Here is a 13213-nt window from a genome sequence, read left to right on the forward strand (position 1 = left end):
TGGCCGGCTGGTAAATCACACTCCTACCGCTCATACTACAAATCCCACGATGCACTGCAACAGCTGCCACACAGGTCAAGATACCGTTAACTCCCACCACTACCCCCAACCCATGACGGTAATGACCCAACGGTTTTGTTGCATTGTGTATGTAGATGTAGATATATTCAGTAGGTATATATACATTTATTTACCAACTGGGTAATGATCATTATTGGCTACATCTATAGTTCCCAGTATTTTTAGACTGTTGGCACCTCTGACCACCTTCTCTTCCATCTACTGTCAGTGTTTAGACTCTAATTAACCAATGAAAAGATGTTTTGTTACATCATGTAAGGAGGGTAGCTTTGGATCTGTGATCTTTCTGAACGCCCGTCGGTATCAGTGGACCATTGACCTGGATTCTTCTGATTTCAGTCTAATTAAGCCAGTGTGCTCTGTGGAAACATGCAGGACGGACTCGTTATTGATAGTTTACCAGCTGAGGTGGACATGAACATGAAAGTCGACGCTTGGAACCGACCGAATCATCTCAACCCCAAGAAACGTCTTTCGCTCACAATCCACATGAATCCATTTAAAATATTAAATGTTCACTGATGACTGAGTAATCATAGATTTACATTCCTGGTGCTAAATATGTCTCATTACAATGTTTTAGGTTATGGACATACGTCTTCTTCAGACAGCGACAATATATTTGTTCGACTTACAGTATTTCACACAAAAAACTTCTCATATTTACCTTCATTGAAGTCAGTTGGGGAACACCGGCATAAGATAATGTGTGCTGCACACTTATAGCAGTACGTCTGTCCACATATTTTTGGCCATATACCATAATGCAATCAATGAGCAGCCGTGTTGTCGGGGTCAAAGATCACCGCCGCTGTGTCTGAGCTGTGTTTTGTTCTTTATTAGCTCCCTCCCACCACACTGGTTTTTTTTTTTTTTATTCCCTCTCAGCAAAGAAATGTGCAATTTTTTCCCCATTAAATTCAACAATTGATCTATTAAAGCACAGTCGTGTTATGAGAAAGACCACAGAGAATCCCCCCACCCCCCCACGGGGAGCCATCATGCTGTATGTAGGTGTGTATACATTCTGTAGATAGAAATTGTCCCTAATCGGCCCTGCGGCTCCACAACCAAGAAAAAAAATATGAATCCACTTAGCAACGTGGCTAATTTGCATAGCTTTGAAGAAAACGGGGTCTGTGTTTAGTCAGCTTCGATGGCGGAGGCAGGAAGAGCGTCAGAGCCTGACACGCAGCGGGGGGACGTAGCAGCTGGCTGACTGGTTTGTTTGACGTCCGGGCTGGATGATGACTGGCTGATGCTTTCATGTACGAGGCCTCTTCGTCAAGTCGTGTTTGTGGCGTGCACGGACATTGTTTTGCAGCTGAACCTGCTGAAACAGTAGCTGGAAGGTTTTGTGAATTAAAGAGGGGGGGGGAATTGGCTGCTACAGCTTTTAGACCATTAAAGATGATAAGGTAGTAAAAACATAATGTAGAGCTGGGCTACAATTCAATATTATCATCTTTTAACTGTTGGTAGAATCATAACACCGTATCATTTTAAAAATAGCATTACAGGCTGCTATGAAGCTGTTTATCAGCTGTTAAAACGCACCAAACCATCCAAGATTAACAGCACCAGTTGTATCTCCATATCGTGAATACATCACAGGTGCAAATATGTAAAGTATAAACTTTGATTTCTTATCTTTAAAGCTAACATGTCCAACTCGACACTAAGCTAAAGGTTTCCTCTGTAGCGAATCCGATCGACATGTTGCATCAGAGTCAGATTTCAGGCTTCGTGCAGGCGGCTCGTGTCGTATACTATCAGACTGTTTGATATCAATCATTTCAGAGGTGAACAACACTGATTTCTCATAAAAGACCAATATATCAGCCAATCATAGCGCGTCTGACATCCACTGTCTTCCTCTCTGCTGACCTCCTGTCTCCTGTCTCCGTGTGTCTTGCAGCACAGTGGACTTTGATTTAAGATCTCTGCAGCGGTTTATGGTGTATATATCCTAAATGGACGTTTTAATAGGCTTTTACTCTTTTTTTTTTTCTTTTTTTTTCATTGTATTGTGCAATGTAAGCAGTAATCATAAATTATAATAATTATAATTTGTTGCTGCCGGCTGAAAAACCTCGTGCGGTATCTCTGAAATGTCAAGTTTTCACAAAGAGAAACAGCCTCGTTCGGAGGTTGACCGCCGTGTTTGTGAGGATTTGAAAGGATTTAATAGATGCTGCTTTTTAGTTTTTCTTGGCACACATACCTCAAAGTATGACTTTTTTTATTAACCTCTGATTCACTGGATTGTCATGATGAACTCTTTCTGCGCAGCCAAACTTGTAGTAGACGTCCCAGACATACCAAATATATGTGAGGGTCGATTTGATGAAATGATGCAGCCACAACAAACAAACAAACAAACATGGCTTGAATATTTCACTCAGTGTAAACATCATGAAGCTTAAAGATGATCCAGCTGTACATGTCATGCTGTCAGACATCCACGGTGTAAAGTCAAAATAAATATGAGTTCATCAGACAAAAGAAGAAAGTGTTATTAACCACACATCCAAATTTGAATGATTAAAAATATTGAGTTCAGACTAAATTTGAAACGCTCTGAGCTGAGGTGAATTCATCTCTGTCTCTATGCTCAGGGTGGCCTCAGCGTGTCATCGAGCCACCCTTTAAGGACCGCCCACAAAATCCTGAGACTAAAAACTGGTGAAAAACATTTTCACATTTCGGTAATATATCGTTCAAAGTCTTTTCACGTGTTTTCCAACATATTTACTGTGTTTAGAAAGAAATCTCCTTCTTTAAAGCTCCTTAAAGAAACGGTGGAAACCGGATTTCAAGGAGTTAAAATCATCTGTTGGATGTTTCGAACCATAACAGAGAACAGGACGACAACAGAAAATAAGCACATCTGCATTGGAGATGGATATTTTTTATTTTTTTATTCATATTCACTCTCTTTGCTTTGGAAACTGCCATCAGGCTCAGAGGCAATTTACAGTACCTTTGAACACGTCCTTAACGGTACCATCATGCGTCCATCTGTGCCACAGCGAACACGGTTTTATTACTCAATTTGATTCCATACAAGGTTCATTCCCCACATTTTTTATGCATCGTGGGCTTAGCTCAGGCAGAAAATAATCTGGACAGCGAGGGCTCTGTATTACGGTTCAAACAGGATAAAGCACTGACAAATTTCGGACCGGAGGACTAGTGAGCGGGGAGGACGGAGAAGAAAGAGAGATTAAGAGCTACACCATTATTTACCTCCTCCTCTAAGGTGCAGGATACTCTGTCGTTTATAAATGTTGCTAGCTGTTATTGGTTACCTCGCAGGCTTTTGGGGAAAGAGGAAAGGAAAATGAAAAAAAAACTTTGGGAAAGACCCAGGAGGGGGTTCGATACAACTTTAATAATGCGTAGCAGGAGCTAAATGAGCCATTCTGCGGTACTTTAAGACGTCTTCCCTCCACCCATCCACCCTCACCCACCCTCCGCCGCCTCACACACACACACACACACACACCACCACCACCGCCGCCCCTCCACTCCTCACGGTCTCAGGGCCTGAATTATTAAAAGTGTTGTTTTCCCTTATTGCATTGCAGCAATGTGCCTCGTTGCTAGAAGTGAGCTGCACATTCTGGAGCTTTTGAATGCTTAAAGCGACCCACCTCCAACGGCAAGAGCCGGGGGAGGAGGCCGGAGAGCAGGCGGCCGGGGGCACATAAACCCCCACCCTCCACCGCCGCAACCCACCCCCTCAACACACACACACACACAAATACATGCATCTAAATAACAACAGTCACCTGTAACGTTCACACCACACTCAGATGCTTTCCTGAGAAAGAAATGGAAGAAAAGCATCAAACATCAGGTGTAGAGCTGCGATTAACAAATATTCTCGTTGCTGATTCACGGTTATGTTCATAAAATGTCAGAAAATTGACGATCAAAAGTAAAATAAACAAAACAAAGAAATGGCAGCAAACGTTTTTGCATGAAAAATGTCGTCAGATTAAAAATAGTCGACTGTTTTTCTGTCGATAAGCTGATTTCAGCTTCAAAGGTCCAGTCAAAAATATTCATAACTATGTTTACATGCACCTGAAAATAAGAATCTTTTATTTTTGTTACTTTAAATTGGACCTGTAGCGTAGGTGAAGCTGGACCAACATAAAATCCAACGCACAGTCTTTTAAACTCATTTATGTCGTAAACAGAAAACAAAAAGTTTTTTGGACTCCGATCTGAACAGAAAGATCAATCAGTGTGTCACGTGTGATGTGATGGATATACAGAAATGATTTTTCTCTACAATGATTTTTCACAAGTTCGTCCAATTTTCATCCAAGTAACAAATTTATGTTTTCTTCTTTTTTTTTTTGGGAAAAAGTTTGAAAAATGGCCAAGTGTAAGGTTGAATATTGGCATTTAGAATAATTTATAAGCAGAATCAATCTTGAAGTATTTGGTAGCAGCATCAGCCTTTAAATCTATGTTGGCCAAACCCTCCATGTGTGTCTGAGATAAAAAAAGAAGCGCTGACTTGCAGCCAAAGGAAAATTGAGCCAGACTCGACCAGGCACCATCACTCGCTTAATAAAACAATACCCTCTTCATCCCTTCTTCTTGCAGGTATCGTACGTGCACGATGATTTGGTTAATGAATAATAAATTGTTCTGAAATGTAAAAACAAACAAAAGAAAAAACATAAAAAGTTGTAGATAATGCAGAGCGCAGGTTGCATTCCTCTACCCCTCCTGACAAGCCGCACACACACTCACACACAAACCGATGCACATTTTAATCACACAATTAATAATTAATCAGAGGTTGGGCTCAATGCTGTCGAGTCTGCAGATGAGAGAACACCCAGCTGCTGAGAGGAGGCCCTAAAAACGCAGGATTAACAACCAGAAAGGAAAAAAAAAAAAAAAAGTCCAGTTCATCGTGAAGCGAGAAGCAACACGTCATCAGTTTAGGTTGGATTTTACGAGGCGGAGGGGAAAAAAAAAAAGATTCCAGGGTGATGCAAACGCAGATATGAATCTATTTAATAAACAAAAATAAATAATAAAAAAAAAAAGATGCAGAGTTTGTGAGGGGGAAAATGAAGCTGTCTCTTTCTATGTGACATTTTCTCACACACTCGCTGCATTAAAGATACCACAACACACACACACACACACACTGCTAACGGGGAGGAAACTGATCATTTTGTTCAATTTATTTATTCCCACTGATGTATTAAACGCTCTGTGTTCGGCACAGAGATCAGAAGTCACTCGTTTAGACCCTCCTTTATTAGCCGTGCGTTGCAGCGTTGCAGCAGAGAGCACAGAGTGTTTACCCAGCTGTAATTACAACATGCACAATGACCTCATTCTGCTGTGTCAGGAGCGGTAATGTATAGCCCTTGATCTTAAACTGCAAAGAAAAATGGTATGCACTTATTTTCAATATGCTGACTACATTCCCGGCATTTTTTAGACATGGCCGTGACGGCGGATCAGAATTTGATATAAGCACTGCTGCTCCTATTCGTCTGACAAGGTCTCTCTGCCTTAATATGCATTCAATAATGTGAAATGATATTAGCTGTAGGAGCTCATTGACTGTGCACTCGGGGTCTTGCCGTGTCTCTCCGTCTCTGTCTGTATCGTGCTCTTTATCTGTTCCTCTTCCACACACACACAAAATGGGAAAAGAAAGGGGGGAGGCTTGAACTGCGGATAGCAACAGCAGCAGAGCAATCACACTGAAGAAATGCCCCCCACGCCTGGCCCATTAATAACAGTAATACGCACACCGCGCCCAAGCCAGCACTGCCGAAAGCACCACTGACACTTTAATGGGCATTTTTTACTTTTGTTTTTAAATAATGCATGTGCTGCTTGTCAGCACTGCTTCACTCCACCCCTGGTGTGCCTTTGCAGCGTTCCTTTGTGCAGAAATTACAATGGGGACCTGTGTTTTCTGTGCCGCCTGCTCCATAAGCTGCATTCATCACATACATGGGGACGTCAGTGTGCACTACATCACACTCTTGGGGACGTGTGTGTGTGTGTGTGTGTGTGTGTGTGGGCACACATGCATGTGTGTTTTTGTTTGCGAAGGCCCCTCTTTGGCACCGAGCTAATTAAGAGTGTCTTTGAGAGTGTGAACTGCGTGCCGAGGCTCGGCGTTCGGCGGACACGACTTCTTTCTGTAGGAGGGTTGATGCTATACATTCTCCAGCACGCCTGACAGTCTGCCAGTGTTGTTGGGTATTTGTCAAGCATATGCTGTTAGATTTTTCTGTTGGGGTGGGTGGTGCTGCTGGTGCTGGTGGTTGATTTAACTAGGAAGGAACTAAAGTTAGCCTGGAACTTCTGTTCTGTTCCAGTATTAATATAAATGACTGAAAATTCAGCCTTAGAACAGGAAGCGTCAACGATTTACAGGCCGAGGACCCGACTGCTGTGCATATATTGTATAAAATGATGCTGACACTGAACCTATAGCATTTGAAGTCAAATCTAATTACCCAATAATATGTTTGATTCATTTTAATTACTGAGAAAGAGAAAATACTTTCAAAACAATTGGCAGACCCCCTTTGAGGACCTCCATAGGGGTCGTGGACCCCCTGTTGGAGACCCAGGCCTTTACTCAACAATAACTCTATAGAAAGGAATATTTAATTAATTATTTAGGATATAGAACTGGGCATTATTTTACTAGTAATGCACATTATTATAGTCTACATCTATGGTTCCCAGCCTTAATAAATAGTCATGACTTTGTTAAAAATTACAATATAACGTGCTGCAACATGGATAATGAACTCCAGAAGCATTTTGTATTGTTCAGATAAAAGAAGCTTTTGGATCCAAACTGATGAAAAATGCCTTTTTTCAGAGTGATTACAAAAAAATAAATGTCTCAATATCAGTTTTAAAAAATATAAAACTCGTCACTAGATCACAATGAGCTAAATGAACCCCCACCTACCTCGTTAGCTCGTTTGGGAGGACATCCGCTCGATTCCTCGACCTCCTGATTCGACCTCGGGAAAGTTTCGAATCCGCAGTCTGAAGGTTTTTACATTCGTACGCGATGTTTGTAACAGCGGGGTATAAACTCCATGTTTGTGTTTCTTTACGGTTGGCTTACAGTGACTCTTTGCAGGTGAACTCTGGAGTGAGGATCATCAAAAAAAGACAAACCTTTTTATTTTTAATCATTTTTTGGGCTTGTTTGTCAGATTTTAGAGATTTTTCCAACCATTTTCTTCTTCATATTGCGCCTGCACTGCCTTCTTACATCAGCCTCACTCGGTTGTGCAACTTTATTGATCTTGGCCGAGCTACCTATCCGTATTTGTCATTACACGTAAGGTCAATAAACCTCTGGAATCAATATTTATAACAATCAATGATACCTTCTCTATTATTTCTGTGCAATTATTTCCTCTGATTGAATTTGCCTTTCCCCCCTCAGAGCCGCTGGAGCGAGCGAGCGCCCCCGGCTGCTTCCTGTCCGTGTAAATGACGCCGTGTTCTCTTTGTGTCCCCGCAGGAAACACGTTGTGTAAGTCAGGAAGCATTGCTGTCTTCGGGAACGTGGTATACAGCGGACTGCTGAACGATCACCTCTGGCATTTGGGAGTGCCCCTCTTTACAAGACTGGTAAGAGCCGCATGCAGGCCCCTGTGTGCACACTTACCTTTCATGCGGTTCTGTTGAACCCAAACAGGCTTCAGGTGCAGAATTCCCCAAAGTCTCTAATGGGGCCGCTTTTTGATGCCTGCTCTGTTGACACGTGTTCGCTGAAGTTCTACTCGGCGTACAGGATGTGACAGTCCTCTGCTGTGGATGTGAGACGAGGGCAGCCCACCACATCTTAGCATCCTATTTCATCACAGACTTCAGGTTGGGAAAATCCCACATGAGCCGTAACAGAGACGTCTCCTCTCTGGCCTTTAAAAACACAGATTCATTTGTTCCCAGTCGGAGCTGGCTTAGTGTTTAGTTAGCACTGGGGAGAAGAAAAAAAAAAAGACTAAATAATTCATGAAATTCAGTTTTATGGCAACAACTTAAAGAAATGATAAGGCTTTAATTAAGAAGTGGAGCAGCTGAAGCCTGTGTTAAGAATTCATGATAAATGTCTATCCCTAATTGTCAAAAGGGAAATTGAATGTTTGCTTTACGCTTACTCTCACTGGTGCTGGGATGTGATTCAGAGTTGTGAGCGGTATAAACCACGAGGATCAGAGAGCGATTTTCCTTAAAGAAAAAAGAAATTCTTTTCTTTTTTTTTTTTCTCCTTTCTGTTAATTACCCTCTTTCTAAGCGGGTCGCAACTTTTCATCAATGTTTATTATTGATTAAATCTGTCGCTGTAGCTGTCATTTATGAGTCGGGAATTACTGTTGATTGGTGCATAAGGGTTGCATATAATTGGGTTACATTAAACAGATAATTCAGCTGATCTCATAAATGTCTAATGTGAAGGCTTGTTTGATTATCAATTAATGTCAAACGGAGACGCAAGAGGCTGTTAGGATTCCAGTTGGGTTTGCTTGTGTTGCAAGTGGCAAAGCTAGTGAAGAGCCTTCAGCTTGTACAGTGAAATATATATATATATATATACTATATATACTATATATATGTGCACTAATGAATTAGTAAAAACATGCATGCTCTGACACACGCAGTACACTCTGTAGCCGGTAAACAAGTCTTTGAAAGATGCAACAAATGATAAAGACATCAAACGTGACAGCTGACAGAGATTTGGCTTTCAATTAACCGGAATCTGTTGCTGTTCTTCTCTTGTTTTCACGCTCGTGAAGAGGAAAATAATTAGACTGAAATGTTCATGGTTCAAAAGTCTCGTTATGACACCTTTTTTTTTTTTAAAGCATAGAATTTTAAATAATAGGACGTTCTCACCGTACACTGCAGATAGTTTCACTATGAGTTCACCTGCGATGCTAAAATGACTCTAATGATGTCAGAATTACACTTTTGCACGATTTAGCATGACGTATCCGTAACGTTAGCTTCACCTTTCCGCGTTTTTTTAACGTTAAGTTAGCTACTTAACTTCTCTGTGCATTTTTAACAGTATTTACTGTTTATTTTTGTAAACAGGGTCCACCAATCACTTCACTGTATTTAAATAAAGTGTAAAAAGGAGCCATAGCTGTGAACGTCACGCTAACGCGACGCTACTTCGAGTGAGTAGCTAATGTCGCTAGCAGTTACGTATCCGTAACGTTAGCTTCACCTTTCCGTGCTTTTTCATCGTTACGTTAGCTGCTTCACTTCTCATAGTTTGCTTTGTGCATTTTTAATAGTATTTACAGTTCGTAAAAAATGTACAAAAAGTTTTTAAATAGAGTGTAAAAAGGAGCTAAACTACGAATATCATGCTAACGCAATGCTACTTTGAGCAGCTAGCGGTTATCTAAGACGCTAATAAAAAAATAACTAACTTAATATTGAAAAAGTATTATTTCACAGTTAGCTTTGTACTTTATTTTAACAGTATTTACTGTTTATTTTTGTATATAAGGTCACTGTATTTAAATAAAGTGTAAAAAGGAGCTATAGCTAAGCTGTGAACATCACGCTAATGCGACGCTACTTTAAACAAGTAGCTAACGTCGCTTGCAGTTACGTTAGCTTCACCTTTCCGCGTTTTTTCATCGTTAAGTTAGCTGCTTCACTTCTCATAGTTACATAATAGTGTATTTTTAATGGTATGTAATTTTTGTTTTATATAAAAAGTCTTTAAATAGAGTGTATAAAGGAGCTATGGCTAAGCTACGAACATCACGCTAACGCAATGCTACTTTGAGCTCACTTGCAGTGACGTTAACTTCACCTTTCCACACTTTTTCATCGTTTAGTTAGTTACTTAACTTCTCATAGTTAGCTTTGTGCATTTTTAATAGTATTTACTTTCATTTATTATTTGTGTTCTATAAAAAAAATATAAAAAATAAAGAAATTTAAAAAAAGGAGCTATAGCTAAGCTACAAAGATCAAGCTAACGCAATGCTACTTTGAGTGAGTAGCTAACGTAGCTAGCAGTTACGTATCCATAATGTTAAAAAAATATATAAAAAGTAAATAAATTTTATAAAGGAGCTATAGCTAAGCTACAAACATCAAGCTAACGCAATGCTACTTTGAGTGAGTAGCTAACGTCGCTATCGGTTATCTAAGATGCTAATCAAAAACACTGGCACTTTAACTTATACCAGCGTTCTAACTAACTAACTTAATATTGGAAAACTATTATTTCACAGTTAGCTTTGTACTTTTTTAATAGCAGGTCACCTATTCAACGCCTCATCACCTCAGGGTCTTTAAAACAGCGAGCTTAGCCAGTCAGCTAGCCTCGCTAACTAATAAAATGAAGTAAGGCAGTTTAGCACGGTCCCTCTTTGCTCTTCATCGGCTCAAGTTCTCCTCTGTGAGCTTTCATTTTTATATAGTCGGATCCATAATTTAAACCCCTCATCCAGCTTTACGCCTCGCTTTCACAAGACGATGTATCAGTAGCTAGTAGTAGTAGAAATGTAGTATGCAGCGTTTACGGAGCTTGACCCATGCTAGAGAAGAAAAGTTGAGATATCTCAGCATCTCTGTGCTGCAGCCGGCCTCTTTTTAATCTTGTGCAGACGCCCACCCACGTCGTATTTAAACATTTCTACTGCACCGTCACCCTGAAACGTCCACAAATATAAAGGTTTAACACGTGTGTGTGCGCACACACATTGCTCGTGTTGTGAGGACAGCTAATGACCGCCGTCGTGGCGTTAAACATCCTCCGCGTCCCTCGTTGAAGCGAAAGGTGCGACTCCCCCCCGCTGTGACAGAAAGGTGTGGCCTCGTGTAGAACTCGGCGTGCCTGGCGCCGGCACACCGGGTCTCCCCGGCAGTGGTATCAGCATGACACGCAGCAAGCCTTCACATCCCCGACACACAGCCCCTAATTACTGCACAGCCCTGCCAGTTTGCAGCCCTGGGCCAGTACTGCCTGCTCAATGCCAAGGTGTAAACACTGCATTATTAACACTACATACAGTCTGTGCACACGGCTATGTTTAATACACTCGACGTATGTCTACACGGGGGCGTTACTTCAGTGGGATTCTTTACATGGAGCTATACAATAGATTTATTGTTTCACAGACAGTGAGCTCCAAAATCACCAGATGGGCGATTTGCTGCGTATAGTGTAATGTATGCTTACAAATGATGTTTAATGATGTCTTCCAGGGCTAAGAAACAAAACATTACCGTTTTCAAGGCTAAATGTGCAGCCGACGAGAGAACGCCTGAGTTAAAGAACAAAAAGCATGAATTTTCTTGTTACTTTATGCATATTTATTGGCTGTCAGGATGTCTTGACGGCATAACACAAATTTCTCTTTTATTATTACAGCGAGTCAAAGCTCACACATAAGCTAACTTATCACCCATTCGATTTTATTTCACCAAAGGAAAACAGAAATAAAGTGCAGCTGAGGATTAAAACTCATCCGGCCATAATCTAATGTACGTTGCTGTGGTGAACGTGCTTTCGATGAGCTACAATACCTCTTGATTGCATGTAGGACTTGACATCCTGCAGTGATTCCTTGTGCATACCTTTTACAAAACATACACATCATGAGAGGAGCAGAACACACAGAGTTAACGTATTTAAAACTATATTAACGTGCAGAAACATCCAAACATCTACAGGCCGACATAATGCATGAATGAGGTGTGGTGTCTTTAGCGTTCTCCAGCATGTCGGTATCTTGGCGCGTGTACGAGAGCGGCACAGTCGAAATTCAGTATCGTACTTTACGGAAACAAAAAGCCACGCTGATGGCATCGTAGTTACTGTACAGCTGGAAACGTGTTTCCAAATCAACATTTCATTTACTTGATTTTATTTAGTTTGTTTTGCACTCTCCTGCAATCAAATCTTTGTTCTGGGATCAGATTTGGATGCCTGTGAGGGTTAGGGTCACGCTCATGTCCTCAAATGTGGCAGCTCGGTCTGTGACTTTGGGTTTTTCTACAGTCATCCGTCTGTTGAAATGTCTTGTTCGATTGGGGTGGATGGAGGTGTCAAACATAACGTAGGGTATGTAACTTCCTTTACGTACATACTTGAACCCAAACCAAGACTTCATGAGATTCCGAGCAAGCTTTATTTTGAAATTTCTAACTGATTTCAAAACTCGTGCTAGAGCATCCGAGTTTGAAGCGTGACGCTCTGATCAAGCTGCCATTTTTGACGAGTTGGGAGTCAGAGTGTGTCTTTAGCTCGGCGTTAAGAAGAGGCATGAAAGTAAACAGAAATGGGATAAGTTCATCACAAAGCTGCAGTCCTGATACTTAGAAACCGACGGAGAGAGAGACAGACCTGAACAAAGCTCACAGAGCATTAAGCGTTCCTGTTGTTTCGGTGCAGGGTTTCAGAGCAGTATCACGCTGCACGGCCTCACTTTCATGATCTGCTGTGTTTAGTGTAGAAATGTCAATAGTTAACCTGTGGAGCTGATGAAGACACTTTAAACGAGCATGGCTGGGGATCCTTGTCAGCGAGTTGTAAAACGGGTCACTCCATAAAGTGAAGTGTGTGATTAGAGAGAAGTAACCTCGGAGACTGAGGACGGAGCTGCATCTCTTCCAGCCCCAACCCAACCGGGCCCTCGCACCAGCTGAGACCAGACACCAGTTAGGGCCCGGAGTATTTGATGAATGAGGACGATAGGTCGAGCTCGCCATAACTATAGCCCAGAACCCCGCCGGGATTTTTGCTGGGTTTGAGAGCGAGAACTCGAGGGAGGGAGCACGGCTCGTTGTCTCCTAATGACAGAGATCTGAGCGTAGTTTGACAGAGGATGCTCTGCACAGAAGGAGAGGTGAGATCAGCATGAAATATTAAGACAACACATCTCGAGTCGGTGCGGGTCGGTGAGACAGACGGACATTTTAGGCAGAACACGCTCCGTGTGAGGCCTTCACTTCCTCCTCTCTTTGAAAGCTCTATCTTTATAATGGATGGCTGAGTCTCCGGGGAGTGTCTAGACTATGGTGGGAAATCTAAATGGTCGGGAAAGCCACTCGCATCCTTGGTGGAGGA

The 13213-nt window shown here is 41.6% G+C and overlaps 1 protein-coding gene across 6 annotated transcripts in view; it reads left to right on the forward strand.

The window, feature by feature from the left end:
* LOC104923388 (RNA binding fox-1 homolog 3) overlaps positions 1–13213 on the forward strand; it is a 387959-nt gene that overhangs the window by 254488 nt on the left and 120258 nt on the right. For all 6 annotated transcript variants that reach the window (XM_019261510.2, XM_027284895.1, XM_019261511.2 and 3 more), the window contains one exon: positions 7631–7740. In XM_019261510.2, the coding sequence (XP_019117055.1) occupies positions 7631–7740 (110 nt within the window). The remainder of the gene's footprint in view (positions 1–7630; positions 7741–13213) is intronic.

Source organism: Larimichthys crocea, chromosome XII (assembly GCF_000972845.2).
Source record: "Larimichthys crocea isolate SSNF chromosome XII, L_crocea_2.0, whole genome shotgun sequence".
In the NCBI taxonomy this organism is placed as follows: Eukaryota; Metazoa; Chordata; class Actinopteri; family Sciaenidae; genus Larimichthys; species Larimichthys crocea.